The sequence below is a fragment of the Cyrtonyx montezumae genome, unplaced genomic scaffold (genome assembly GCF_038088225.1).
Source record: "Cyrtonyx montezumae isolate F1298 unplaced genomic scaffold, pur_monq_1.0 scaffold_3, whole genome shotgun sequence".
Classification (NCBI taxonomy): Eukaryota; Metazoa; Chordata; class Aves; order Galliformes; family Odontophoridae; genus Cyrtonyx; species Cyrtonyx montezumae.
Window position 1 is genome coordinate 87,401,861 of NW_027072034.1, and position 27,760 is coordinate 87,429,620.

Genomic DNA, 27,760 nt, shown 5'->3' on the forward strand with positions numbered 1-27,760 from the left:
CAGAAAACACTCTTAGTTACTAGTAGTTAGTTTTAATATTTCAGGAAAATAGATGCTTTGTCCTTCATTTTCTTCACAGGAACAGAGACAGACAATCTCTGCAGTCTCTGTGACCATCAGTCCTCTTGTTACTTCTGCCAATAGACACTATGTGGAGACGAGAAGCAAAGAGAAAATACTTGAAATAACTTCCTGAGCAGTTAGCTTCTTAAATGCTAGGACTATGCCTAATATCTTATTAAAAGTCAGGAGACTAGTATGGTCCAGTTGAGTTGATCAATGCTTTTCAGCATTTTTATCCCAAATCAGAAAAATTACGTTTAGGAGTGCCTGAGCAAAATAATTCCTTCAACTCTGTTCTGCATTTTCATACAGGAGTGCAAAACTCTACCCTGTCAGTAGCAGACTTGCACAGGAAGCATCCATCAAAGCAGAGTTTGTTCTTTACAGCTGTGATCATCACACAAGCTTCTGTCAAAGGCAAGGGAGGACTGGGATAAGTTCAACACTTTGTCTGTGGTTCAACAAAGCAATTGCCTTCAGAGAGCTTTACCAAAAGCAATTGACAAGGATATACTGCTGAGAGGGGGCGAGGGCTACAGTCTTAATTATACAGCATTACTATCTGGAGACTGCTTCAAAGCAGGGCTGATAGCACGGGAGTTTGCAGAAAGAACACAGGCCATAAAAGAATGTACAGTTGCAACTTGCAACCCAAAGCCGCCTGGGTCCTACTGGAGAAAGTGCTGGAAGAAACCACAAGTTCCATGAGGAGAGAGCAATGAAGGAAACAGAACGTCTGTACGCTGGCAACGGCAGAAACAGTATTCTCATAAGTAAGCCTGTGGTGCATCAAAAACTGACAACAACAGCAAGGGCAGAGGTGATGCTTATTTTACCTCTTCCCAGGAATGTACAAGACATGTGACCCTCTTGTATGGGAACTGCTGAATCACAGCCTGAACCACTGATCAGACACCTGAGGTGAGCACCAAGTCAGCCATGGGGCCCCAGGTGAAGGTGATATACCTGTGTGATTGGAAGGGGTGGAGCCTGGCTCCACCTCTCCCAAATCTCATTTAAGGGCTGACCACCACCAGGGAAGGATCTCTTCTTGGAGATCCCTCCCATGTGGAGTGCCCTGTGAGCCTTGACATCCTGAAGGTGAGCCATCTTCTCTTTTGTATTACTTGTATCCCATCTATATAAAACTACTAAAAATATACCATCATCTATACTATTTTTTTGTGAAGTACCATCCTTGGGAGTTATTTACCCCACACCCTCTCCAACTCAGCCCTCAAAATACAGGCACAATTGTTGAACTGTTGTGATGCCTAAGTTCATCCACTCAGGCACAAGACCATATGCACTCAGCTTTAATGTGTGCAGTGCCCCAGCTGGAGCTTCTCCTTCCATTTTGTTCTCACCCTCAAACATTGGGCAAAAGCAAGAGTCATGGTGCAGAAGTTTCTCTCTTTTACTTTACCACAAATCTGGGACTTTCTCCTTCAATTTCTGAGGAACTATATGCAACTGTGAGGACCAGAAGGTATGGTAAACAAGGAGATCATGATCCAGCACTTTCATGGCTATCATCAGGCAGTGGAAGGGGCTTTGTGTTGGCTAGCAGTGGTGGTATCTCTCTAGACAGGTTGTTAGGCTCTTATCTACGCAGCTCCCACAGTACTCTGGGATTATGTCAGGATGCAGCATATGCTATGCCAAGATTCTGCTTTGTCCTTCCAGGAAGGATAGTTCCACACCTACCCTCACCTCAGGCTGCTTCTAAAAAGCCATTCCCTTTCCAACTGCCAGTTATGTCATCCCACAATACAAAATATTATGTTGTCCCAGTTTCATCTTGCTCCTTTGGCTCCCCAAATCCGTTTCATACCCTGAAATGAATGTAGCAGGGGCTCGGGAGGGAATGGAGTCTCTTTGTTAGCTCAGCCTTCTCATTCCATGAGATGCAGTCGCTCTATGCTCAGTCTTTCCTCACTCACTCCTATTATGAGACCTCCAGAGCCTTTCAGCAGTTTTTCTGGCTACAGAATTGTCCTTAGCTGAGTGTCTAGAACTAGGCTATGGATAACTGCTTATTCCTCATTCTTGCTGAATATACACACTCCACTGATTACCATCATCCCACTTCAGATTACCTACGTTCTTCCCATACATCCTCCTCCTTCTCTCACTCAAAACCCATAATCTCCTGATTACACTTTTTGGATCACATAAGGACTTACTGCCTACCTCAGCTACAGACAGCACTGTAGGCAGCCAAAGCTCGCTCCTCTGCAAAAGGAAATGAGGAAGACTATTACACAAACATGCATATGCACAAGGAACAGTTTGACTTTGTTTAGACACAGACAGAGAGCTAGGAATTCAGCTTCCAATCACACAGTAGGAGGGAAATCAGCAACCCACCTGGCTGGTAATAATCATAGATTTTGATGGTGGTTGGTTTCAAGTTCTTCACCTTAATTATTTCTTGCAGTTGCAGAATAAAAGTCTGAGACTTGTTGCTGAGCTGGAGGGAGGGAGGGAGGTCAATGCATCTTTATCTTCATAAGCTTGAATTCTTTCCTGTACAAAATCTCCCTATTCTGTTTGAGATTCAGGATTTTAGAATTGGAGTACATGATGAATAGCATATGCTAAGCCTCAAAACAAAACAGGCAAGCTTCCTGTGACCACAGTTCTACTGGTGTTCTCTACCATGGCCTTGGGCTTCTCATACAGTTCATAGAATCACTGAATTGCTCAGGTTGGAAAAGACCTTCAAGATCATCAAGTTCAACCACAAACAAACCATACTACCCTAACTCTAGCAACCCTCTTCTAAATCATGTCCCTGAGCATCACATCCAAACAGATCTTAAACACATTCAGGGATGGTGACTCAACCACCTCCCTGGGAAGCCTATTCCAGTGCTTAACAACCCCTTCTGCAAAGAAGTCTTTCCTTATGTCCAACCTAAACCTCCCCGGCGCAACTTGAGGCTTTTTTCCCTTGTCCTGTGACCTGTCACCAGTGAGAAGAGATCAACCCCACACTCACTGCAATAACCTTTCAGGTATTTGAAGAAAGCAATTAGGTCTCCCCTCAGCCTCCTCTTCCCCAGACTCAACAGCCCCAGTTCCTTCAGTCTCTCCTCACAGAGCATATTCTCCAAGCTCTTCCCCAGCCTTGTTGCCCTTCTTTGGACCTGCTCCAGCACCTCAATGTCCTTTCTGTATTAAGACTCTCAAAACTGAGCACAGTATTCAAGGTGGGGCCTCACCAGTTCCTTTTCCTTTGGCCACTTGCTCTCTCTGTGCCCAAACTTATGCTGTCATTTCCATTTACCTTGTCCAGATAAATGTAGATGACATCAGGTTTTGCTTCTATTTTCTTAATGATGGTTTTGCGTTCCAGCTGGGACAGAAAACAAAACCAGAAAGAAATCTGTAAGCACTTCCCTTAGGGAGTTCTGATTTGAAGGACTGTTGTACTGATGGCATAATGTGGAATTGGGCTCTTAAGTGGGACTGTCTTTTGCACACACAAGGGTTTTATTGTCTCTATCTTCAGGAGTCCCCCAGAAGCTTCATCTCAGGGATGAACTATGCTTTTCCTACTCAGTTAGAGGAACCTCCCACCCTGGGGACAGAAGGCAGTGAACTGTATATAGGGCTGATGTACTGATCATAAAAGATGCACCAGTAAAGACTGTTATCTCCCTAACAGCTAGAATTATTTTAAATATGACTGTTGTTATCTCCCTAACAGCTAGAATTATTTTAAATATGACTGTTGTTATCTCCCTAACAGCTAGAATGGTTTTAAATACCTGTCTGGGGGTTTTATGAATAATTCAGCATCCAGTTTCATAGATGAATTGAAAAAAAAAAACAACAGAAAAACAACTTATTGGCTAGAACTAAAGGTTCTCTAAGAAACTTTTTCTCTAAACTTCTCACAAACAAATGCTATTTTTTTTTTTTGGTCCAGAATAGTGTCAGTGGATGAAGGTGAACCACCCCAACCTTTTGTGGGTGAACTTCCCAGGACACGTATTCAAATGGGAGTTAGGTTATGATGGGGGAGTTAGGTTATAATGGGAGTTAGGTTAATGGGAGTTAAGTTAGGTTCAATGTCAGTAACAAAGGGCCCATGCTAATGTAGTTACTTCATGGCCTGAAATAAATAGTTCCCCACTGCAGCAAACATGTGGGACACATTTACCAGAGGCACTCTTTTTTTATTCCATACTCCTTACCAACATCCTGGATTCCGGAGCCAGGACAAATCCAGACAACAAGGAGACTTCCATGATCACCATGTTGGATGTGACTCTGCTGCCAGTGTAGCTGAAGAACACCAAACAGTCAAAGGGTCTGATTTAGGGGGATTATAACCCTCCCAGCTCTTTCTCTACCACCATATCTTGTGTATAGGATCTTGAGCTAGGAAGCCCATCTGGAACTGAGACAAAGACATCTATTTCTTTTCCCATCCCTTCCACCTGCCAGTTTCATCCTCTGTCCTGCCTGTGCCCAGTACATTGCAGTCCTGAGGCTTTTCCAGCTGCAGTCTGCAAGTATGTGTCATCCTGAAGGAAGAAACAATTATTAGAGTTACCTGGCAAGAATGCGGACAGTGAGGACATGCGTATTGGCCTGGCTACAGTTGGCCAGCTCTGTGTTGACGCGCAGACTAAAAGCTATGGTGGTCTGTCGAATTGGCTCATAGTATCTCAGCACTGTCTGAAAGGTCAGGGAAAAGGATAGACCAGGCTTGATCTCATGCAAGAAGATGCAGAGTTCTCCACCTCCTCTCTCTCCCACATTCACCTCACCTCCTTACCTGAGCAAACACACAGCTTCTGCCATGGACCTGCACCAAGAACTGCCCTGGGATCTCTGTTAGTTCAGCATGTTGCATGAGGAGTCGTTTCTGGCGAGTGACTTGGAATGTCTTTCCAAAATCCCTCTGCAACTTCACTCTCACAAGTGTTTGGCCTGATGTGCTAAATGTCTTTTCAGCATATTTTGCTAAGGCTTGCAGGGCAACAACTGTGTCCTGGAGAGGGAGAAACAGACACCTTCCTGAAAGTACTATCCCTAGTGAGGCCAGTTTGGAACAGGAAGACCTTAGGAAGACTTGCCCTGTCTACTTCAAGTGGAAAAATATATGAATCCACATGGAGCTACTTGTTACCTGAGTGGAGGCAAAGCCTCCATTGGCATTCTGTTGCTGGGTCAGCCACAACACAATACCAGCTGCAGTTTTCATATCCCTTGCATGCAGTCGTGGCTTGGAGAGGTATGCCAGGAGTACATAGGCTGTCAATTCTACATCCACTGACTGAGTACTATGCCAGAAGTCTGTAGGAGCCAGGGAACTTGGTTTGGGACTCCAGTGTATTTGTCCTCCTACAAAAGGAAAAGAAGCATACAGTCTGTCTGAACTGAAAGAAACTGAAAGAGGGTTCTAGAAAGAGAAAATAAAACCCTAAACCCATCCCCTCCCACAAGAGGATGTTTTAATTCTCCAGGCTGAGGAAATGTTTTCTGTTAAGTCACCCTTTATAGCTTCCTAAATAATATATTGCATTTAACATGTTTCAGTTACAACACAAATGCAAGCGTAGCAGGTGTATTATTTTTTTTCTTCCATCAAGCTTCTTGAGTAGATTAGCACATGTGTTTATAAACTCTAGGCAGGCAAAACACACAGACGCATTGCTCTAGATCCCAGCAAGTGAACAGGAGGTATTACCCAAACAAACAGTCAGCACCTGATTTGATGGCCTGCTCCTCCAACTTGTACAGCAGTTCCTGGGTTGTCTCATAGTTTCCAGCCAGGGCAAAAGCATAGGCCAGCACAGCTTCTGTGTACATGCTGGTGATGTTGTGAACAGCATGCTGCAGGCAGTGGAAGGTAGCCTGCATTAACTTGCCCTACATTTGTAGAAGAGACATATGCCAAACTCTAACAGGGACAAAGATGGTGTCAGGCTCTCTCTAGTGGTTGTTCCAGGGAGCCAGACTTTATCTTTCTGGAACGGCTTCAGAGAAACCCATTAAATTACCACACTCTCCCGAGGACAAAGGCAGTTTAATCCCACTGTGCACTGGAAGCCATAGCCAGTACCTTGATCTATGCTAGTGTTACAGTGTTGTCTCTTAGATAATTGTTACTTAACAATTTTACCAAACATTAGGTCTCTCTTAGCAGCACCTGATCCATTCCTGGCCTGCAGAAGGCCAGTGTTATGAGTGTTTTCCCCATAGCAGAGTTCAAACATGGGAGAGTAAAGGACAACAGCAGGTATTAGGGCTCGGCTCACCTTCAGCGGCTGACCCAGCTCCAGCAGTGCTGCAGCCACATATGCCCCCAAGGAGATTTCATCATCCAAGCTGCCCTGTGGAGGGAATCCATCACCTTAATCACACATGGGGGATGAACTGTGAGGAATCATCAGTTGCCAGAGATACTCTTCAGGTGAGAGATTCCATCTAGACAGAGGCACACCACCACACCTGGAGCCTCTCGTTAAGTATGGATTCCACAGCTCTCATATCCCTGACTGTGCCAGGATCTGAAGCACCGAAGCATTTCTTATACTTTCTCTGCCTCGTACCCTGTTCCTTTTCAGACTGTTTGCATGAGTTCTGGGTGTGGCTTCACAAGATCCTAGAACCCTTTGCCACCACAATATTTGTTCCACCATTCCCCAGCTGTGCTTCCTGTCTTGGCTCTCATTTACCTTCAGAGAGGAATGGAAAAGATTCCCTTTGATGGCAAAGCAGCCACTGGGGAGCTGGTTTTGCTCCAGCCAGCGTAAGGCATCCTGGATGTTCTTGTCATCTACATAGATATATTTCTTGGCTTGGGCAAAACTCTTGGCTACAAAAGCTGTCAGCCTAGGAAGAGGATGAGTTGTGAGAGAAATAGAAACACAAAAACACAAAAAGAAAGACTAATGCTTCCTGAGGCATTTGACTTTCCTGGAGGAGTTCTGATACACAGGGTTGCTTAAAAAATGTCTCTCTCATAGGAAAGGCAAGAAAGTGAAAAGCAGCTCCTCTCCTTCACCCTTGGTCTATACGTGTCATGCATGTATTTCTGCTTTACTCAGTCATTTCACAAATGAAAAATCTCTAGCTGCCTTCTTTTTCCTCTTGTACCTCTTCTCCCTTGAATACCTAGAGACAATACTGAATCTCCATTTCTTTCACTTCTCCCAGCCCAACCATCACAGTGCCAATGCAATTCTTTGAAATTCTCACAAGCAGCTCCTTGAGAAAATATTTCTCATTGCCCTTCCCCGCTGCTATTCCAGTCTGTATGTTTCTATGTTTCTTGGCTGCTTGGACACCACAGGCAGATTCTGGTGCAGTGTTTAGATCCACAGAGACAAAAAGGGATCTCCTGCCCCTTTGGATGATACCTTTGTGCCCCACTTTCTCAGCAGCTCTGCTGCCCTGCCTCACTTTTTAAAGTGTCTCAAATCCCTTGATCTGTCTTCATAACATACAGCCTATTAGCCATTCTCAGATACACTGGCCCAGAAAGTACAAATTAAGAACAAGAATTATTTCCAGTGCTTACCATGTGTTCCCTTCCCCATTCTGCTGCCCAAAGACACTGTAGGACCCATCTCTATGCCTATAAAGAAGCTGTGTCTGGTAGCCTGGGAAGATGGGAACAGGGATTAATAAAGCACAGTAATACAGAAAGGCCAACACTGACAGAATGACTGGGAGGGAGAAAGCTGTTAGTACATTGGACATGGGGGACATTGGTTGATCTGTTGTACTTGCCATTGTGCAAGAAGCCTGTTGCCCTCTCCTTGATAACAGGGGTCAGCTGCCTTGTCTTCTCCAGATACTGTAGCACGTAGACAATGGGAGTAAACAGCACCATATTCTGCTCCCCACAGCCATGAGGCATCTGCACCAGGCGGTCCAGGTTCTGTAATGCCAGCCCCATGATGTCACCTGTGCAACAGTACAAGACAGAGGGCAAATTTAAATATAACTTGAGGTAATTCTCAGCTAGGTACTTGATAATAGTGTATTACTCCAGCAAAGGAAGAAAATACTAGAGAAGGGAAAGAAAGAACTGAGTGCATGATGGAGCAAGGTGACTATTTTGCATTTGCTCTTTCTGGGGAAATGTGTTATGGGATGATCAACCTCTTGAGTCCCAAAGAACTTTTTCAGTATGAAAGGCTTCAACCATAGCACTACAGTGCTATTGTAAAAGGCTATGAGCAGGGCCACAGTTGCTTAAGCTGTGCCACACAGACAGACAGATATAGAAGCTCATAAACAAAGACAGAGATGTCTCCGGATTTTAGGCAGGCTTATTCAACCTACCCATATGTCAAGCATCAAAATATCACTAAGCCAGTAGTTGTGCTAGTCAGATGGCATGAAGGTGTTTGTGTCCCTCAATCACCAAGAAAACTCATGTATTCTATTCCTTTATTTGAGGAATTATGCCAGGCCAGGCTTCATACTAGTTCTGTCATTGCTGGTGAAAGAGTTGACTGCAAAGAGGCATATAGGTATGTCTGGTCCCAGTAGCCTCTCCTAAGAATTCTTTTGCAGCTTAGTAATGCTGAGAAAGATTTCTCTTCTCCAGGAGCTTTTATTGTAGCAGTGAAACTTAACAGGGAATAAGATAGTGCCTAAAAAAAACTAGCCAAACTCCCAAAGTCCCAGATAAATTAGGCCTCCAGGCACTTCTCCAAGGTTCTAGCCAGAAAATGAGAATTATTCTCCTCTGCAAATTAGTTTTCCCATAAAATTTTAAGAGTTTAACCAATGTTCAGCCCAGAGAGGCTAGTGTTGTCAAATCTTACAAAGCACTGAAACAGTGTCCTCTCTTGAGCAGTGTCATTTCAAATGGATCCCTTGACACAGTTTCCAAGTTAGACCTTGTTCTTCTGTAACGGCAATCAGTGAGCTACTTGACTTACCTGAGATGGAAACTGATGCACTGGCAGATCCCTTGACTACGTTATCAGGGAGGTGAAGCAGCATAGGTTCTTCAGCCATGTTTCCTGATAACAACAGGGAAAAGATTCAGTATGAAAAACAAAATCCAAAGTACCTAAACAGACAAATAACACTGGAACAGATAAATTGAACACTGCCTATATCATGCAGAGTACTCGCCATAGACTGTCCCAGTCATCACTCCATTGCTTGGAAACTTCAGATTAGAAGTAACTCGAGAGGTGCTGGACAGGGTGAGAGTTCACCAAGCTTCACAACTCATTTTGCTGCCCCTCTCAATTTCCACACAGACCATAGCTGATCAGTACTAGTCAGGGGGACATCCTAGAGGGAGGTACAGTGCTGCAGGGACATGGTGGTATGGCAATAGCTCCTCATCTACTGATTATCATACTCCAGGAACACCCAGAGGTTGCACTGGCAAAGGAGGCAACACTGCACAGATTTGCCACCTAAACTGAGGAGCAAATTCAACTGGGAAGCAAGTGTGGAAGTAATATTTCCTGTCCTTTTCTGTCCTAATAAGAAATGAAATTTCTAATGTAAAAATATCAATTGAAAATATTCTTTCATCAGCCCTTCCACAGTTTAATCCTATTATCAAATCAATATTTTTCAGCCTGCAGGACCCATTCAACCTGTCTACATACCTCGTCTTGGGCACAAAAGGGAGCTGTAAGACTTTTCCACTAGAACACCTTCTGGCTGCCCAGGCAGAAACAAAGGCATGAGATGTAAGGAACAAGATAATACACAAAATTCCCAAGCAGCAGCAAAATTGCAGAGCAGTTTTAGGTCTAAATTAGTCCACATGCTGTCAAAGACTCCATCCTCTTCAAATTTGCTGCACTGAAACTGTCTGATTAAGAGATCAAAAGTAAGCCTGTGAGACAGGACTATCTTTTCAGTGAGCATGTGCTAAAACTCATGTACAGTCAGTGACTGAGCAGGAAAACATATAGGGAAGAAACAGTTATAGCATACTGCTCAAGAAAGAGTAATGCAAAAGGGAACAGCCTTGACTAGGTCCTGGTGAAACAAAACAAACTGAGAATAAGATAGGGGAAAAAAAAAAAAAAGAGGAGAGAAAACTGGTTAGCCCAGCTCAACCTCCCTTCACTCATGCAAATATACTCAGGGAGATAAATGAGCCCGCTCTCACACTTACCCGAACCCGCAAGTGTTTGATCAGAGCATGCCTCCGCTTCATGGTAGCTGGCAAGGGCTTCCTGCCCCCACAGCGTGGTGTTGTGTCCAGTACTTCAGTCCTGATTGTGATATTCAGAGTTCCTAGCAAACAAATTGAACAGAGCTTGTTTCTTATGTCTGTAGGCAAACATTAACTAAAAGTGGTCTCCCATGCTTCAGGAAAGTTGTCCTCATAGCCTTAGTGGTTTAACAGGTAAAGGTGAGCCAGTCAGTGCTGTCTGCTTGTTTGGACATCTTAAGAAGGTAACACCTCATCAACAGTGACTTTAATCCACTACATGTGACTGTAGTGTGAAAAAGTTCAGCTCCTTGGACTCCAGTGATGCCTTCACATTTCATATGAAAAATAGGACCATACTGGGTTCCTTGACTCACAGCTGTGAAGCCTCTTCCTTCCCAGCTGGTCCTACATCTCTCTACCCAAGAGTTCTCCCTGTCACCCATTCAGTTCCTGCCCTCTTATAAGAGCCTGCCTAAGGCTGGAAAAAGAAAACAAACACAATGGTTTGCATTCTTGTGCTACTAAAAACAAACTTTGGGCTGCAGGGAAGGCAAGGTTCTGCCAGCTTTTCTGGATATTCCACCCCCTTTCACTTCAGTTTCCCACCACCGCTCCCCATTTTTGCTGCCACACCCAGCTGGGTTGCTGTCACATTCCACGTGAAGGTCTTGGACTCATCCACACACAGGCACTCTCTGTCCCTGCAGGTCTGGCAGTCCTCCACCTGGAAGTCCAGCAATTTATCTAGGGCCATGTGTATCTGAAAGAGCGATGATATGGGAGAATGGTTGGGCAGCTCTGGAAAGATGAAGCAGCATGTGTTCTCTAAAACTGGAAAGCTTGGTAGGCCTGTTCCATACAGTATTTTCTGTGGCACAAGTACATTACCTGTAGGCACTGCTGCAAGTAGTTGAAGACAGTAGCCTTCAGCATGAAAGTCTCTCCTTGGATCACAGAATATGGCAATGTCACATCCACAAAGACAGGCTGGATTGTCCTGAAACTTATGGTTGGTGCAAGGCCAAATGTCCTCCTGGCCACACAGAACATGTTGACTTTCCACTTGGTGACAGCATCAGGTGCCATGACTGGAACACTCCTGCTGCCATTAGAGCTGAGAGCAAGTGAGCACTTGCATAAATAAATTTGTCCCATCTCACTGCAATGGGAAGAGCTCAAGGTCTTAGGTGAGGGATTAAGTACAGATACTCAGTCTCAGATCAGCCTCTGCTCTGTCACAAATGATTTCCACTGTAGTGGCTCAGAGCAATGCAGCTCTCTGAATCTATTCCCTGAAGTCATAATTTCTGCTTAAATTCTGCCAGTAATGATGTTATACTCTTTTCCTATACAAGACACTGACCCAGCATTCCAGCTCTGTACACTCAGGTAAATAGAATGGTGTCTTGGAAAGCAGCAGAACCACATTCCCCTGAATGTTGATTCATTAGTCCTAATGCAAGCATTGTTGCAACTAAAGCTAAACATTTAGCTGGTGCACCCACCATATTGTGAAGTTTAAGTAGAGTGTACATTAGTATGTGAGAGAGGATACTCAGTAGTTTGATCATGAGGAACATTGGTCTTTCCTAAGAAAGTATGGAGTTCTGCTCCTCAAAGACCACTAGTCCTTCACTCTGATACGCTATAAATTTAGGGAATGAAATAATACACAGACCTCTCTTTACACCTATGGGTGGCTTTTTGAACAGTTATAAATTAATAACAAGGGTTCATCTTTTTTGTCTGATTGTGAAGTCTGACATCACTTACCCAATGAAGAAGAGATTCCAGATCCAAGTTTCAGGCAATGAGTTGTTAAATCTTCCTTGTGTTGAAAATTGGGGTTGGTCCTTAGTAATTCCTCTGTCTTCCATAGAAGACACCCCTGAAAGAAAGGCTAAAGTTTTACACCAGAGTGATAATCCAGAGAGATGAGCCCTGTTAATGCAGACAGTCAAGCAAGAGGCAAAGCAAGCAATAACAAAGATGTGAGAAGAGTCAGGCAGAGACTGATAGAAGAGAGAGAGATGACTTGGTAGGAGGGGGAAAATAGGAAAAGAAAATGGTTAACAGGAGAACCAGTGACAGCATCATAGACAATGAGGCTCACTGAAACTTAATACAAGCTGAAACCAGCTGGCACATCACTACTAGAATTTTACAAAGATTTGGCTAGACAAAGCCCTTGCTGACATCATCAAAAGTTGCTGCTAACAGATCTCTATAGGGCCCTTTTAACCAACATGACCATAGAATCATAAAATCATAGAATAACTTAGGCTGCAGGGGACCTTCAGGACCATATAGTTTCAGTCTCCCTGCCATGGATGAGTTGTCATCCACTAGAGCAGGCTACGCAGGATCTCATCCAACCTGGCCTCGCATGCCTCTAGAGATGAGGCATCCACAACCTCCCTGGGAAACCTGTTCCAGTGCCTTATCACCCTCTGAGTACAAAAATTCTTCCTAAAATCTAACCTAAATCTTCCCTCTTTTAGTTTAAAGCCATTCTCCCTTGTATTACCACTATCAGAACATGTAAAAAGTAGGTTCCTCTCCTTCTTATAAGCTCCCTTCAAGTAATGGAAGTCCACAATTAGGTCTTCCCAGAGCTTTCTCTTCTCCAAGACAAACAATCCCAACTCCCTCAACTTTTCTTCATTGGAAACGTGTTCCAGTTCTCTGATCATTTCTGTGCCCCTCCTTCAGCCCCACTCAATTGATCTGCACCCTTCAAGTACTGGGGGTCCTCAGGCTTGAACACAGTACTGCAGATGGAGCCTCGTGAGGGTAAAGTAGAGGGGAACAATCACCTCCCTCTCCTTACTGGTCACTTCTCTTTTGATGTATCCCAAGATACAACAGGCCCTCGGGCTGCAAGCGCACACTGCTGGCTCACGTCTAGCTTTTTGTTGACCAGGATCCCCAAGTCCTTCACCACAGGACTGCTCTCAATGAGTTCTCCCAGTCTGTACTTTTATCTGGGATTACTTCAACCCAAGTTCAGAACCTTGCACTTGGCTTTGTTAAACCTCATTAGACTCTCATGTGTCAACTTTCTGAGCTTGTTCAAGTCCCTCTGGGTGACATCTCTCCCTTTTTTTGTGCCAACCATACCACTGAGATTAATGTTATTTGCAAACTTGCTGAGGGCACACTCAATCCCACTGTCTATGATAAAGATGCTGAAGAACACTGGACTCAAGTCAGACCCCTAGGGAACATCACTCATTGCTGGTCTTCAACCTGGACATAGAGCCATTGACCATAACCCTCTGGCTATTACCCAACCAACCCTTTATGCACCTAATAGTCCAGTCTTCAAACACATATCTCTCCAATTTAGAGATAAGGATGTGTTGTGGGATATTATCAAAGGCTGTGCACAAGTCCAGGTAGATAACATTGGTTGCCACCTTCCTTTGTCCACCAGTGCTGTCAGTCCATCATAGAAGGCCATGGGATTGTTCAGGCCTGTTCTGATCTGCCCTTGATGAAGCCATGCTGTCAGTCTTGGATCACTTCCTCATCTCACAGATGATTTAACACCTCTACCAGGAGGATCTGCTCCATGATGTTCTCAGGCACAAAGGTGAGGCTCACCAGCCTGCAGTTCCCTGAGTCTTCTTTTCTCCTTTTCTTCAACATGGGAGCAATATTCCCTTTTTCCAGTCGTGGGAGACTTTGCTAGACAGCCATGATTTTTCAATTATGATGGAGAGTGGCTTGACAACCACATCAGCCAGTTCTTTCAGAACTCTGGGATGCATGTCATCTGGCCCAATAGACTTGTAGACATTCAGCCTCACGAAGTAGTCTCAGACTGGTTGTACTCTTACAGCGAGAGTGATCTTTCTCCCTCAACCCCTGCCTAGAAGTTCAAGAACACAAGAGGTATGGGAAGCCTGCCTGACTGAAGACAGAGGTAAAGAACTTGTCAAGAACAAGTCTTCTCTATGTCTGAGGAGGTCAGCTCTCCCTTTTTATCACAGAGGGGATACACTCTCCTTTGCCTGCCTCTTCTACATAGTGTACCCATTTAATTTGCCTTTGCTTTCACATCCCTCACCATGTTCAATTGTGTTTGTGCTTTGGCTTTCCTGACCCCATCCTTGCACATCTGGACAGCATACTTATATTCTCACCAGGTCACCCCTCTCTTTTTACTTCTCCTTTTTGCCTTCAGCATGACCAGCAGGTCCTTGCTCAGTAATGCTGTTTTCCTGCCTCATCTGCTTGATTTCTTACTCAAGGGGACAGAGAGCTCTCGTGGTCTCAGAAAGATATCCCTTAAATGATTAATTCTGTGCATGACAATACTCCTGCTTGCTTGCATGCAGAAAACCCTCTGCAAACAACCGTAGTTTAAATATCAGCAGGCAGATAAGTCAGTTTGAGATTATTATTTTGTGCAAATTGAGACACAGAAGAAGAAAATGACAGCCCTTGTAGCCATGGTTGGGAACAGAAACCAGGCCACAGCACAGGGTGTAGTATAACCACTGGGAAGCACTCTCTTCCAGAATTTGGTCTATGCTTGGGTTTGCCTGTGTCAATAAATGAAACATTATCATTTAATGACAGAGAACACACAGGCAGTGACATGTTTCTAAGCCATTTGTTTTCTTTTTATAGTGACTTAGTCATTCTTCTTGAGCGCTGATGGGCCTGGCAATGAGGCTGTGGCAGCATCATTCATACTCCTCACCACTAGCAAACTCCAATGATCAGAAGGCTTCTTTACCTATGCGATCTCAGATCCCAGCAGAAGGGTAGGCAGAAAGTACAGCTCACCCTTGGTCGGCTTCCTGTCTGCCCGCTGAGAGCACTGAGTTGGCTTCTTGATTAGAAGGTTTGAGAAGACTTTCAGACCCATGTTCTGTTGGAAAAAGAAGGAGGGCAAGGGAAATAGAAAAGCAGCTGTGAGTGGCGAAGAGCAGCAATGCTCCTCAAAATGGCTCTGAAAATCATCAAAGCTAGGAAAGTATAGCTTTCCTAGGAAAAGAAAAGGAAAAGAACAGGAAAGAAAGCATCAAAGCATAGCTATGACAGGACAGAATGTAGGAGTTGTCTGGAGAAGGTGAGGTTTTATCAGATTACTTGGTAAGAAAAATATCTCAAATGTTCATAATTTTGATAGCTTTGGGAAAAGGTACAGTTGATTACCCAGAAAAGGTTGAAAATATCAGGCTGAAGAGAATGCTGTGGTTTTCGATGGAACCAAGATGACATGGACTGGGGCTGAATACAGTTATCCGAATGCTCTTCTACTTGGGCAGGATATCCGTGCCTGTAGATAGCAGGGAACAAGCCATATACCTAGGGAAATTCATAGGCAGGGAAGAATCAGGCAATGAGCAGATACCTCCAAATGCTTCACTCTACCCTCCTCCCCAGCATGAATCCTACCATCTCTCAAGGCAGACTCAACTCCCTACTCCCATCTCTTCACATGAAGACCCCCTCATCCACTAGCCTTCGGTTCCCTTTGCCACAGTCCCTGCCTGTCTCTCCTAGTTCATACATCACTCCTGCTTTTATTTTTTTGGCTAGCTCCACTCACCTTTTGGCTTGTTAGCTCACTCTCTGGTCTCATGAGGAACATGTTTTCATCCACTGCCTGTACTGCACACATGGAGCCAGGGGCTGCCTGAAGTTGGAGTTCCACTATTGACCCTGTGTGGCTTTCTTTAGTTGGGAAATCTACCTTGACCTTGAGCAACACACCAAGAAAAGAAGCATCAAAAAAGAGAGAAAGGGTGAGAAAGCACAGCTAACTTTTGTTTGTCAGCTTTCTCTCAGCTTCAGGTGTGAGTCTCACCTCGTTTTCAAAGCACAAGGCAACATCAAAACAGATGCTATCAGCTGTCACTCCTCCATTTGGGAAGATAGTATACACCACTAAGCAAGGTGAAGGGGTGAAGTCAGCAGTGAAGGTCAGTGGAATAGAGAAGGACCCTTTCAGCACTGAGGAAGTAGAACAAAAGTGTTGCTCTGTTTGCCCTTTCCCTCCATTCTCTAACCCCACGTACTCCATCTCTTCACAGTATTTCCCAGTCCCTCTTCCCTTCACTGTTTCTCTTGTTCTGCTGTTTCTCCTCTCCCAGATGGTACAATCGCTTTCTTCATTTCCCTCCCTGTTTGCTGACTGCCCAGGAGCTGTAGCTTCAGGCAGCTGAGGAGAAACTCCAGCACGTTTCACCATCCAACCTAGAAACTCAATAGGCCAAACTGTTTCCTGTTGGTCATCCAGGCCACTGCAGACTTACTGTTCAGCTTTCCAACCTGGACACTCCTCCAACCCCTGTTAACAATGCCAGCCTTCCCAGTGACCTGAAGGATGAGAACATTGAATGAGGAGGCTGCTGTTTGAGACCAGGGCACACTCACACAGCTTCTGTGCATTTTGCACTCTTAAGCAACCACAGAAATGAACAGTTGGTCCAATTCATCTTTGTATCTTAGGCTTGGCAGATTTACAGGTGCCATAGTGTGGGAAAAAAGCAAGTTTTTATAGATGAGATTCTGTTGTGATCTGTCCAGTTAGCAGATTCACTAGATGAAAGTGATAGAGAGCTAAGGTATTTCCCCTCTAGCAGGCATGTTTCTGAACAAGAAGCCACTTCCACTGAGCAGCTATTTGATAACCAATAAGAAAAGGGATCCTCCCATCCAGTTTCCAAATGGAGGAGAGTCTGAGAACAGATTCTGCTTAAAACATTTCCACCTCCCACTGGAAACCTGGCTGAAGGGTACAGTGGGCCTCTTCCCATCCATGCAGGCAACATGTGTGGAACAACTAAGCTCGGCACGTGTGTAGAGTTCCCTCAGTTTTCCATAGACAAGCCCATATTGTCATCACTTTAGAGATCATCTAAATTACACACATAACACTTCACTGTGGTCTGGTCTCATCAGCATTATATTCCCCTACCTAAGTTCTCATCTACCTTACTCACATAATATGCAAAATCTATGCGGGTGGTGTCTTCTCCCATGTCAGCCCTATTGAGTGTGAAGGTCACCTGGACATTCTGCTTCAGCCCACAGGGTGATTTCCCTGTGAGTGGGTGTATTTCCAGGAAGCTTGTGGTTGTGACATGGAAGGGCTGCAGGTGAAGGTAAGCATTTCTGTAACTGATACTAGTCTTCCAAGGTTTTTGCGTGACATTCTCCAGTGCGAACCTTCCCTGGGATGGAAACAGAGACATAAAGAAATCAGAACACAGGATATGTACTTCAGTGCTCTGCTAGGATGCCCCTCACTGAGTTTTGGAAAGGCTTGTCATCTCTTTCTTACAGCTCTGTACTGGAAAAGCTGTGGGGAGCCCAGGTCTGAAAAGGCAGGGGAGTGCAGGGCAGGAGTGGGAGCACTAGCACAGCACAAAGTTTATCACTTTCCTGTATGCAGAGGTGGAATTTACCTCCAAAGAGACTGATGAGCTGTTCCAGGCAGTTGTGTCCAGGTTGAATGATACACGTCCACTGCCATCTGTGATATACGTTTTGATAAGCCGATGCTTCATGAACTTTATAATGAGATTAACTTTTCTGCTTTTCATACCATTTCCATAGTGATCCTGAAGCTTAATCTGGTGACAGTTGGGAAGACAAAAAAGCCAAGGTAAGATGTGTCTTACAGCATCACAACTAAAACCTTCCTCCCCACACAACTATACACCTTTCTGTTTAGGTGGCATTCACTTCAATCTGATACCAAGATAGGAAAACTGTAAAACTCCCATATCTCTGAAGATAAGCTGTGGGTGATTTAAAACTATTTCCTCCAAAAGGAGCATGTGACTAGAGCGTGAGGAACTCAGCCCCTAGCCAACGGCTGAGAAATACTTGCAAAAATCATTCATTGATCCTAGCTGAAACTGCAGATGTAATCACATGAGGGAATCTGAAATGCAGAAACTGGAGCTATACTGCACTGTCAAGTAATGTGACACACTGTAAGGTAAGCTATTCTGAGGAACAGGAAATGGTCTGGGTCAGGAAAGTTCGCTTGACAATAAATTCGTTGGCAAATAATAGGGAGGGAAGAAGTAAGAGAAAAATCACCGTTCCCCTGAAGGGTACTCCAGGGATATAATAAGCATTTGGTGTCTCAAACACAACACTTGCAGCTGTCCTGGAAATGATAATTTGTCTGGACGTATTGATTTGGACTCCTGTTGGAAGGAAGAGAGGCAAGATCAGTATCAGAAATGACTACTGCAGCTTAGTTTGGTCTTACTTTGTTATTTCCAGGACCTCTGATTGCAGTATCTCTAGCTTCTTTCCCAAAATAAGCACATTTCAAGGCATGCAGTCTGTTCCCACAGCAGTTTTGTGGGAGTGTTCCTAAGCCACGAAAGACCACATGCCCAGGTACACCTCATCTGCTTGCTACTGAATAGATCAAGCTCCTCAAGCAGGAGCACCTTTGAGTCTTCTAATGGTCCCAACACACTGTACGTAGTACAAAAGGAAGCATGCCTGTTCTGATGCTTATTCTTCAGGAAAGGGCACTCTCATCCTTGTACATTCTCTACATAAAATGATAGTATACTTCTGAGTACAGATACCTGTGCCACTCTCCAGGAGAGAAGCTTCTGCACAAATCTTGCTATCTTCCTCACTGGGGTCCAGATTTAATGCTGTTGTGCTTACTGAAGATGTGAAGCAGCCCATGCTTGTTGTCTGCAATGGGAAAAGCTAGATATAATTGGAGGCTGGGGAGAAAGGAAGGAATTAAAAGTACACACCATTAGATATTCTGCCATAATTATTAATTGCAACGAGTAACAATGTGGACTCATATATATTGTTCTCATTTTAAATTTAGTATTTTTAATGTTATACACATGAATATGTGTAATTCATATCATAGAAATATAAACAAATCACTTATCACAGCTACATTAAAGTTACAATGTTGGTAATTCTCCAGCTTTAGTAGAAAACTGAAGGCTGCACTAACTGGATCACAAAGCAAGTATACAAGTATTTTAAGAGACCTGACTAGGAGAACTACAGAATTAAAATGAATCTGCAGAATCAAAGTAACTAATTTTTCTCAAACCAGGAAGGTTACAATTACCATAAGACATCATTATGACAAATCACAAAGCATGAAAAGTACTAATCATATATGCAGAAGGAAAGAATCCAGCTTTGACAGAATTTGGGGGGGAAAGAAAAAATGAAAGAATAATTAAAAAAAAAAAGAAAAAGAATCGTCTATATCAATTTGATGTTGAAATAATCTTGTCTACACCTGTACTGTAGGCATTTTTGTGCAGCTCCAGCGAGGGTTCACCAAAACACTGTATTTTTGCATCTGAGAAAATTCTATTAATTGATGCTTCTTACACTGTGTCAATTCCTGGCTAGTTATGCTTCTGTACAGAAAAGAATACAACTTCAAGTTTTGTCCGTGAAATTCCTCTTTTCTGTTCCCTATCAGTAATAACAAAATAACGAAGAACTTCTAGCAGTAAAGACTTGTCTGTTGGCCTGGGTAACAATAACTGCATTAATTGAATAAAAATTATTACTTATTAGTCTACAGATACATTACAGAAGTCAGTAAACCTCCCTTAAGTAGCAATTCATTCTGTTCTCATAGCTCTTGACACGAAGTCCTAAGAATAGTCCACTACCCATATATCTTTCAGGATCTTACTCACCAGACCACTGTATTCTCTACATATAGCTTTGCTGGTATCTTGAGGACAACTCTTTGCCTTCTGACACAAAGTCACCCGCATGGTTCCTTTCACTGCTTTCCCATAACTGTACCTGAAGGGGGTACAGTACAGATGAGCTGCCAAGCAGAGAATTCCTGTATGATTTGCTGAGCACATTACTCCACTGAGGTGGACATCCTGACTTAGGTCCCAATGTAGTTTGTAAGCAAGCAAGAACAAGTGAAAATACAGCACTTTGTATACTTGCAAAGTACAACATGGTCAGAAATAGAACCTAGGCAGGAAAGCCAAGCAAATGCTCTCCCACTTCTGGGTGCTTAGTGTCCTGGAATTGCAGGCAGAAGCAAAGAGCTGATCTGAACTGATGTGTGCACACAGCACCCAGTGAATACAGATCAGGTGTAAAAGAAGCAAAAGCCTGTATCCCCATAAGCATCAACATGATAATATGACAGTAGTAGAACTTCACAGAATTTCCCTTCCTGGTGCTGGCCTTACAAAGCCAGTTAAGGTGTCTCTACCCCCCAAAATTCAAACATTGCATCCAGCACCCATATCAGAAGCATTTTTCAATGTCACACTGTACTGTTCCTCCGTAACTCAAGAGATGGTGGGGTTGTTGGTAGAACAAAGGTAAAACTCATGCTCAGTAGTTTGAAAATTTGTTGTTTGTTCAGCAAACTGAATTTCCCTGTGTCTGTTAACAGGTCTATTTAATTGCAGATGCGTAAGAATCTCTGCAGTAGTATCTGCCAGAGCCTCGCATGCACCAATAAACATTGCAATTTATTCCCTCCATTCCCAGGACTTTGGTTGAAAGCCAGCTATGATACGCTGAAGCTTTGTAATCTAATAGTAAAAGCTGTTTCTACTCATGCTCCGTATGCTCCTATGTTATATGTTCCAATTAATAAGAAACTGTGCTATTCCATTAGCAAAGAGGCAGCAAAAATTCCAAGACAACCCAACTCCAAATATGTTTCAGATCACCTCTTCTGTCTGTCCAAAAAGTATTTTCTAGCGCATTTTCCTTCCTTTGTGCTCATACTTCCTGAGGTATAAACCTTACAATCCCATATGTTTAGTTTTTGCTAATGATGGCAGAATGAGAAAAATCTACCCACTGCTCTGAAGAAGTTCAACAACATGAAATAACATTATATTCAAAAGAAACATCAGCTCCTGATCCTGTACCTCAACAGATTGGTTCCGTATCAAATAAGCATTTTTCCCCACATTTCATCTTTCAAGGTCAAGCACACACAGCTTCCAGTGCAACCTATCTCTTGCCTATAACAAGTCTCTCTATAACTGGATGGTCTCTCCCAGGTGTAGCTCATGTACCTGTTTCCCAAATAAGAAACCTACAGTTCAACTGGAGCAGTTTAACTCCAGCACTATGATTTTTTATATATATATTTTTTTAAAGAAATGTTTTTGTTTGTCTCCTCTTGAGCCACTTCTCTTTAATGGATTCAAGAGAGGGAACAGTCATTATTTCCTTTCTCCAGATTTGCCTCCTCACCTGCCACAAACACTCAGAAGGAAAGTTTTATCTGAAGCATAAATCTGAGTTGGTCCTTCGAAGAAAACAGCAAATTTTTGCAACTCTGGAACAAAAAACAGAGTTACATCATCAAAGGCAACAGTCTACCTAGACATGAGATCATGAAAGAGAAGAGTCTATTATCATAAGGCTGCACTCCCATGAAGGAACGTTTAGGAGATGAAAGCAATGACTACATTAGAACAGGGAAACTAAAGGAAGATTCCTTTTTTTTTTCATTGTACATGAAGAGTCACAGAGGTCTTAGGTGCACTTTCACTCAGTGCCAGTCTATTTGTTACAAAATACCCGCTCTAGGATTCCCCAGTACAACCTCTCTTGTCGATGTTTCTGATATTGTCCACTGGTACATTTCTGATATTGTACACCAGTGAATTACTCTCTAGATTTCTGTTGAATCCTAGCTCTTGGATAGTAAAACCTAGTTTACAATGTTTATCTGTCATATTGTTATAAAGACAAACTTTTTCCATCCAGTTCTTTTTTCTCTGTACTCCATCTTACCATGTTCCTCCACCTTAAATGTACTGGATGCTTTTGGGTTTACCACATTGAGTGTGTAAATCCCCAGAGAGAGTTCAGAAGCTAACTGGAAAGAGAGATCTGCAATGCCCTGTTTTGGTCTCACATCCAGCCACTGGCCAATGGAGTTTTGGTGAGGGTCCTGCAATTGGAGGAAAGGAAATGAGGCACTCATTAACATCTTTCTGTACCCAAAGCCCCCTGAATTCAAAGTCTGAGAGATTTCAGAGGTTTTCACAGGAGCCTGCAAGTTTCCTACAAAAGGTGCAGAAGCAACTCAATCACTGGAACTCCAACAGAGATGAGCCCAACACACCAAGGGTTACTCTGCTCTGTGCTGCCATTGAAAAAGAAAGTATAAAAGATCCTGACATTTAGATTTTACAGTCTCATGTAAGGATAAACTTTAAGAGTTCCTTAAAGTCTATCCAGAGTTCTGAATGCAGAAAGGAATACAGGCTGAATGATTTAGCTATTCAATTCTTGCTACAAATATGTGGACAGGGTAAATACGTACTCTGTCTTACTGAGTAAGATAATAGCCTAGATACCCATCTTGAAGTACCCTTCCTTCTTCATAACATTTAGGGAGTCTGACACACCCACCTGGACTTCCACCTTGGAGTACTGCAAAGCAAACAGATATGAGTGTCAGAAGCTGGGATGACATAGAACATACAGACTTATCTTAATCACTTAGCCTATGTACTACTTCAACACTGCCACTTCTGAACATTACAATACAAGAAGCTTGCTCCTACAGAAACCAAGAAAATGGTTTTAAAATAAGGATAAAAAGTAACAGGAAAATCTGTGCTATTGAGTTTTCTTTCCTATTCCTGATTTTTTAAGACATATTCAAGTTTTATTCTGCGATCATGAAAGTTGTAATTTACTGTAAAAGAAAGCAGAAGAGAGACTTACAAATATAATCACTCCAAGTTCATGAGTATTTAAAGGCATCCATTTGTAGTAGTTTCTGTCAATTAGCAAAACTGCACTGTCTATAGAATGAATAAACTCCACATTTCCCTGTAAAGTCCCTGGCCTAGTGGATAAAGTTTGGAGATATGTCCTGCTGCTGACTCTAGCTGGCAGTAATAGAATGCCTTTCTTTGTGCTTGCCTATGTCTATCGACTGTTCTTATACTGCAACAACTATCAGCCAGGAAGCAGAGAGAAAGGAAGAGTGAGCCATAAGTGGGCTGGAAAAAGTAACTAGCCTGTAAACAGAAGACCATACTTGATTCAGGTAATTCATCATTACTATGATAGACAGTTTTGGTTTCTCAGGAAGGAAAAAGAAGTGCAGGTTAACTTTTTACATAGCTTGAATACAATGTCCGTGTTAAAATAAAATGTGAGTCAACTGCACATGTGTTCTCACCAACTCGTCTAATTTACAAATGAGATATTATGGCTTTAATGCTGCAGTGCACTCAAGCCTCATAATAATCTTGGTTAAATGTGACCTATTCTGAATTTTTACCACAGCATTATTAATAGTTACAGTGCTAATTTCCTCATATTCACAGATAGACATCAAGCATTTATGACCAGGTATCTTCATTAACCAATGCAGGCATAGAAGGAAAGGTATTGTTTATGATCTAAAACAAATGCCTTCTGTTTCTGAGGCAGAAAACAAGGGCATGATCCTGGACTTTCATCAGAAAGAAACAAAAAAAGGAGAAATGAAGCCAAAGAAAAAAAAAAAAAGAGAAACGAAGGCCAAAGAAGCCTGCAGTATCTCTCATTTTATTTCACATGAGAGATTTGATGTAACTCTGCTCATTTGTGCCCTTCAGTAGTTATCTGTTGCAGCATGAATTCTTGTCTCTCCTTGTTGGCTTCAGGACAGGCTAATGTGAAATATTTGTAGCTTCTGGCAGTGTGTACAATTGCTTACTATAGAAAGCTGCTAGTCTTGCAGTTTCCTGTTCAAGACTCTGGCAACTTCTCAATCTCTTGACTTAGGGAGAACGAGCTGCTGCCAGAAGCAAGTCAGTAAGCTCTGGTTATACAGTTTTCTCTCTTTTTACTTTTTATAATCAGTTCATATACATCCTTTCCCATATTAATTAATTTTTCTTGAAACTTTGCAAGCGTGCCTGTAGATCCTCCTGCTGCCTGTATAACATGCTCCACAAAGCTGCAGGAGAGGAAGCCTGGCTCTGGCTGAGTCTGGGCATAACTTGTCTGGTAATCATGCTTAACAGCCTGCAGCCTACAGTTTCCCTCCAGTATCCCATTCTTTCCTGTCATGAGCCAAGTGCATGAAGCTCCTCAGCTGCTGTTACTAACTCAACTAGCAGAGCATGCTGGCATGCTCCTCAGCAGCCATGCTAGAACTCCCACAAGACAGCAGCTGAGATTATCAACTCAGCCACGAGTTTGTACACTGCAAGGCTTTTTAACAGGTTATTGTCTGCTGTGTTGGGTACTGCAGACCTGCAGACCAACCAGCAGTCACAGCCTGGGCTTGGCAGCAGACTTAGCAGAGGAAGTTTATAGGCTTACTGGCTTAGCAGAGGAAGTTTATAGGCTTACTGGCATGCACTTTGTTATGGTTTTATGATTTTTGGTACTGGTATTCCACATCATAACATCATGTAGTGCATTTAGAGTTAAAGAGTTAATGCTGTGGTGTAGTGGTTAGGAGCTGGTGCTTGCACGGCCGCGACCCGGGTTCGATTCCCGGTCAGGTATACCCAGAACAGAGCTAGAGCATTAACTCTTTAACTCTAAATGCACTACATGATGTTATGATGTGGAATACCAGTACCAAAAATCATAAAACCATAACACACTTTAAGACAGGTTTTACCTTGTTGTTAACAGGAACAAAGTCTTCAGTCAGTGTCACTATCCGAAATTTCACTGAGGGGAAGAAGGGAGAAGAGCATGTTGCAGACTCACAGGATATTTGGGCAGATACTTGCTTTGCACGTGTCTCCCCAAAATCACAACTTGCTGGCACCCCCAGGCCTGCCTGTAGCTCCCTCTTAGCACTTGCTCATCCAGAGGCACTATTTCTCCCCTTCATACACTGTCCTACGCCTGCTGCGCTTTCTGACACTCTCCCACACCCTGGCTTCACTCAATAACAGTGCAAGGCAAGTGGGTGGAGTCACAGGCTGAGAAGATACAAGTCTTGCTTTTTCTCCAGCCTGTGCCTGGAAAACTGGGCAAGATACTATCAAGAGAAAGAGTGGCATGTGTGATGTGTAGTTGCTACCCAGCCCACTTAAGTTCAGTGCAGCAGCTGGTCTCACAAGTTAGAGTCTTTTGCAAAAGCTGTTCCCTGAGCTCCTCTTCTAATTCTTTGCATGCATGATGAGCAGATCAGTCCTACCAGCCCTGTCTGAGACCCCATGATTTGAGAAAGCCATATTTTTGTTCATTCTTCCAAACCAGCTCTGCTCATGCAGCCTATGAAAACAAAACCCCTTTTGTAAAACCTGGTGCACTAATAAATCACCCCAGCAGGCAGTAGAGGCCTCAGTTGCAGTTAGCTTGCCCCTTTGTCCCCACAAAGGCTATGTGGCACAAAGCACTGTACATGTGCCTCAGAGAAAAATAGGAATAAAGTTCAGACAGATAAAGGCAGGAAGCCTGTCAGAATGCTTCATGCAGAGTTCTCACCTGTCTGTCCTGGCTTATAGACAGGTTTTTCAATCTGGATGAAGGTGCCAGTGCCAGCCCAGCGGATCAGGACTTGCTTTTCTTCCTTTACACTGAAATACTGTCCATTGGAGATGTGCAGCTGGACGGTGCCCACCTCTTGACTACCTGCAGGTTTGGGGACCTAGGAAAGAGAAGTCACCAGGTTAGGAGGGAGCAGGCAAGGAGGACAAGACAGCATCAGAGCAGATACTCTTCTTGCATCTCCTGAACAGTGATGCCATCCTCCTCTCCACCTTACTTTGGACACCAGCACAGTGTGTCCCCTCAGTGTCATATTAACTCTTATTTGCCAGTTCACACAAAGAAAAAAAGGCTCATGGGTTTGGCAGAGCAGAAAGCCTTGTGCTGAGCCTGTGTAGGCATCCTTCTACGTTCCTCCTAGTTCTCTAGTACATTTTACAGTCTTTCAAGAGAAGGTATGGTGGGACGCTATCTGAGATGAAATGTCTGGTTCTTACTGTATCACAGCTCACGGAAGACACCCTGTCATAGTGCTTCTTTCTCAGTGCAAAGAATGAGATACGCAGCTGCTTTTTGAATGTTTCTAAGCTCCTCTGTCTGACTTGGGCCTTTAGTGAATGTCCAGGAAGGTCTTCTCTTGATGAACTGAGCCTCCAAGGTGGATTGCAAGTTATCAAACAGCAAAAATATCAAGCAGTCAGACAATGGCAAAAAGGAAATCTAACATTTCACTTACACTCCACCTAATTTTTCTTTAACTCCTTTCCATGTCCTCTCTCCTCCCATCATTCTCTTTCCTCCTTTCTCTGGCAAGAGTAGTCATGAGCCAAAAGAGCACCCTAGGAGCTGTCAGTTTCAAGTTTCAAGTGCCTGCTAAGAACAGTCCTTACCTGAAATCTGGAGCACTCAAAGATCCAGTGGTTCCGAACAACTTTGCGGTAGAGGCTGAGGTTGCCAGATCCATGTACAAGAGTTAAGACCACACGAATATGCTTCTCCACACCACGGAGGTCCAAGCACACCCTCTGAGATGAGGGGAAGGACAGTTCAGCTGGAAGGATGATCAGGTACTGCCTGCAATGGGGAAACAAGGTATACAGCTAGTCTTACTCTGTCTTAATACTAATACTTCATGAACTGAGGAAGCAGTAGGGTTTACCTCTTTTCTAGGAGCAACTACTCTGCTGAGGGGAGAGGGAGAGATGATTAGCAGTGAGAGAGCATAACTCTCATAGGAGTGATGATACAGCAATAGTACATTTTAGGTAAATATATGATAAATGTTTTTTTGTGACCTCACTTTACAGTGGTGTGTATGGAATTCTGGAGTATGCTACAGTAACACAGGGAAATAAATATAGTAGAGCCTATCTCTACCTCTGCAAAGGGGTTTTTGGTGGTTCCCAGTACATATGGAAAAGGTAATAGTGCTGAGAGATGGAACAAGCTACAAAGTTCAGACTGGGATCTGAAACCAAACCTGCTGTGTTCATTCAGAATGTTGTAGCTGTCTAATTCTGATCTCAAAGCTCCTTATAACTCCAGGTCTGTTTTGATCCCTACATCAGAAATGCAAAATTCTCTATAGCTTTACTCAAGAAAAGGATCTATCTTTCTTGTTTCAAGAAAGTCGCTCAATTATTTTAGCATCAGTCTGGTTCCTGCTTAATCATCCCCAGCCCTGCAAATCTAGACCTCTTGTGCTTCTTTTTATCCTACACCTTTCCCTTCTCTTTTCCTCAGAAAGAAGCTCTTGCTCTTCTTGTTCCCACTAACAGTCCTTACACAGTTCTTGCAGCAATATCCAAAGGAAAGGCTGCTACTTTCAGGAGTATTCTGTTCGTGACGGCTTGTGGCATGCTGCATTCCACCCCATGTCTGTCCCTTCTAGGAGGTGTCTCACGGGGTCCAATGCTCTGTCCCTGCTATCCTGGCCCCTCCCTTAGTATGAGAACTATCAATCAGTAGATCATGAAATGTCTCTTACGGTTGTGCCACTATCCCCAGGATGTAGCCCAGGCAGCTGAGAAGGAAGGGAGTCCACATTTTCTTGGAAGGGAGGTAGATCTGTTTGGAGGACAGGTCAGGAGA

At 43.4% G+C, this 27,760-nt stretch overlaps 1 protein-coding gene across 1 annotated transcript; it reads right to left on the reverse strand.

Moving 5' to 3' along the window:
* LOC136052288 (alpha-2-macroglobulin-like protein 1) lies at nucleotides 1-27,715 on the reverse strand. The gene is made up of 36 exons (XM_065742277.1): nucleotides 27,657-27,715; nucleotides 26,560-26,743; nucleotides 25,667-25,829; nucleotides 24,849-24,901; nucleotides 22,628-22,648; nucleotides 22,004-22,163; nucleotides 21,458-21,542; nucleotides 19,912-20,023; nucleotides 18,808-18,922; nucleotides 18,302-18,411; nucleotides 17,659-17,826; nucleotides 17,194-17,424; nucleotides 16,504-16,567; nucleotides 16,056-16,201; nucleotides 15,798-15,947; nucleotides 15,401-15,553; nucleotides 15,029-15,113; nucleotides 12,005-12,119; nucleotides 11,120-11,345; nucleotides 10,865-10,991; nucleotides 10,190-10,311; nucleotides 9,672-9,726; nucleotides 8,982-9,065; nucleotides 7,819-7,995; nucleotides 7,607-7,688; nucleotides 6,762-6,918; nucleotides 6,342-6,416; nucleotides 5,790-5,952; nucleotides 5,210-5,424; nucleotides 4,856-5,071; nucleotides 4,631-4,755; nucleotides 4,269-4,359; nucleotides 3,356-3,424; nucleotides 2,434-2,536; nucleotides 2,257-2,298; nucleotides 1-147 (listed from the first exon to the last, which is right to left on the reverse strand). Exons 1-35 carry the CDS (start codon nucleotides 27,713-27,715, stop codon nucleotides 2,258-2,260), a joined length of 4,302 nt encoding a protein of 1,433 aa, XP_065598349.1. The 3' UTR covers nucleotides 1-147; nucleotide 2,257.
* Between the last annotated feature and the right edge of the window lie 45 nt (nucleotides 27,716-27,760).

Coding starts and splice junctions, on each gene's coding strand:
- LOC136052288 (XM_065742277.1), bottom strand. CDS start 27,715: ATGTGGACTCCCTTCCTTCTCAGCTGCCTGGGCTACATCCTGGGGATA. Junction 15,554..15,797: donor GTGAGCTAACAAGCCAAAAG/GTGAGTGGAGCT, acceptor GAATTTCCCTAG/GTATATGGCTTGTTCCCTGC. Junction 4,360..4,630: donor ACTGTCCGCATTCTTGCCAG/GTAACTCTAATA, acceptor GGTGTTCTTCAG/CTACACTGGCAGCAGAGTCA.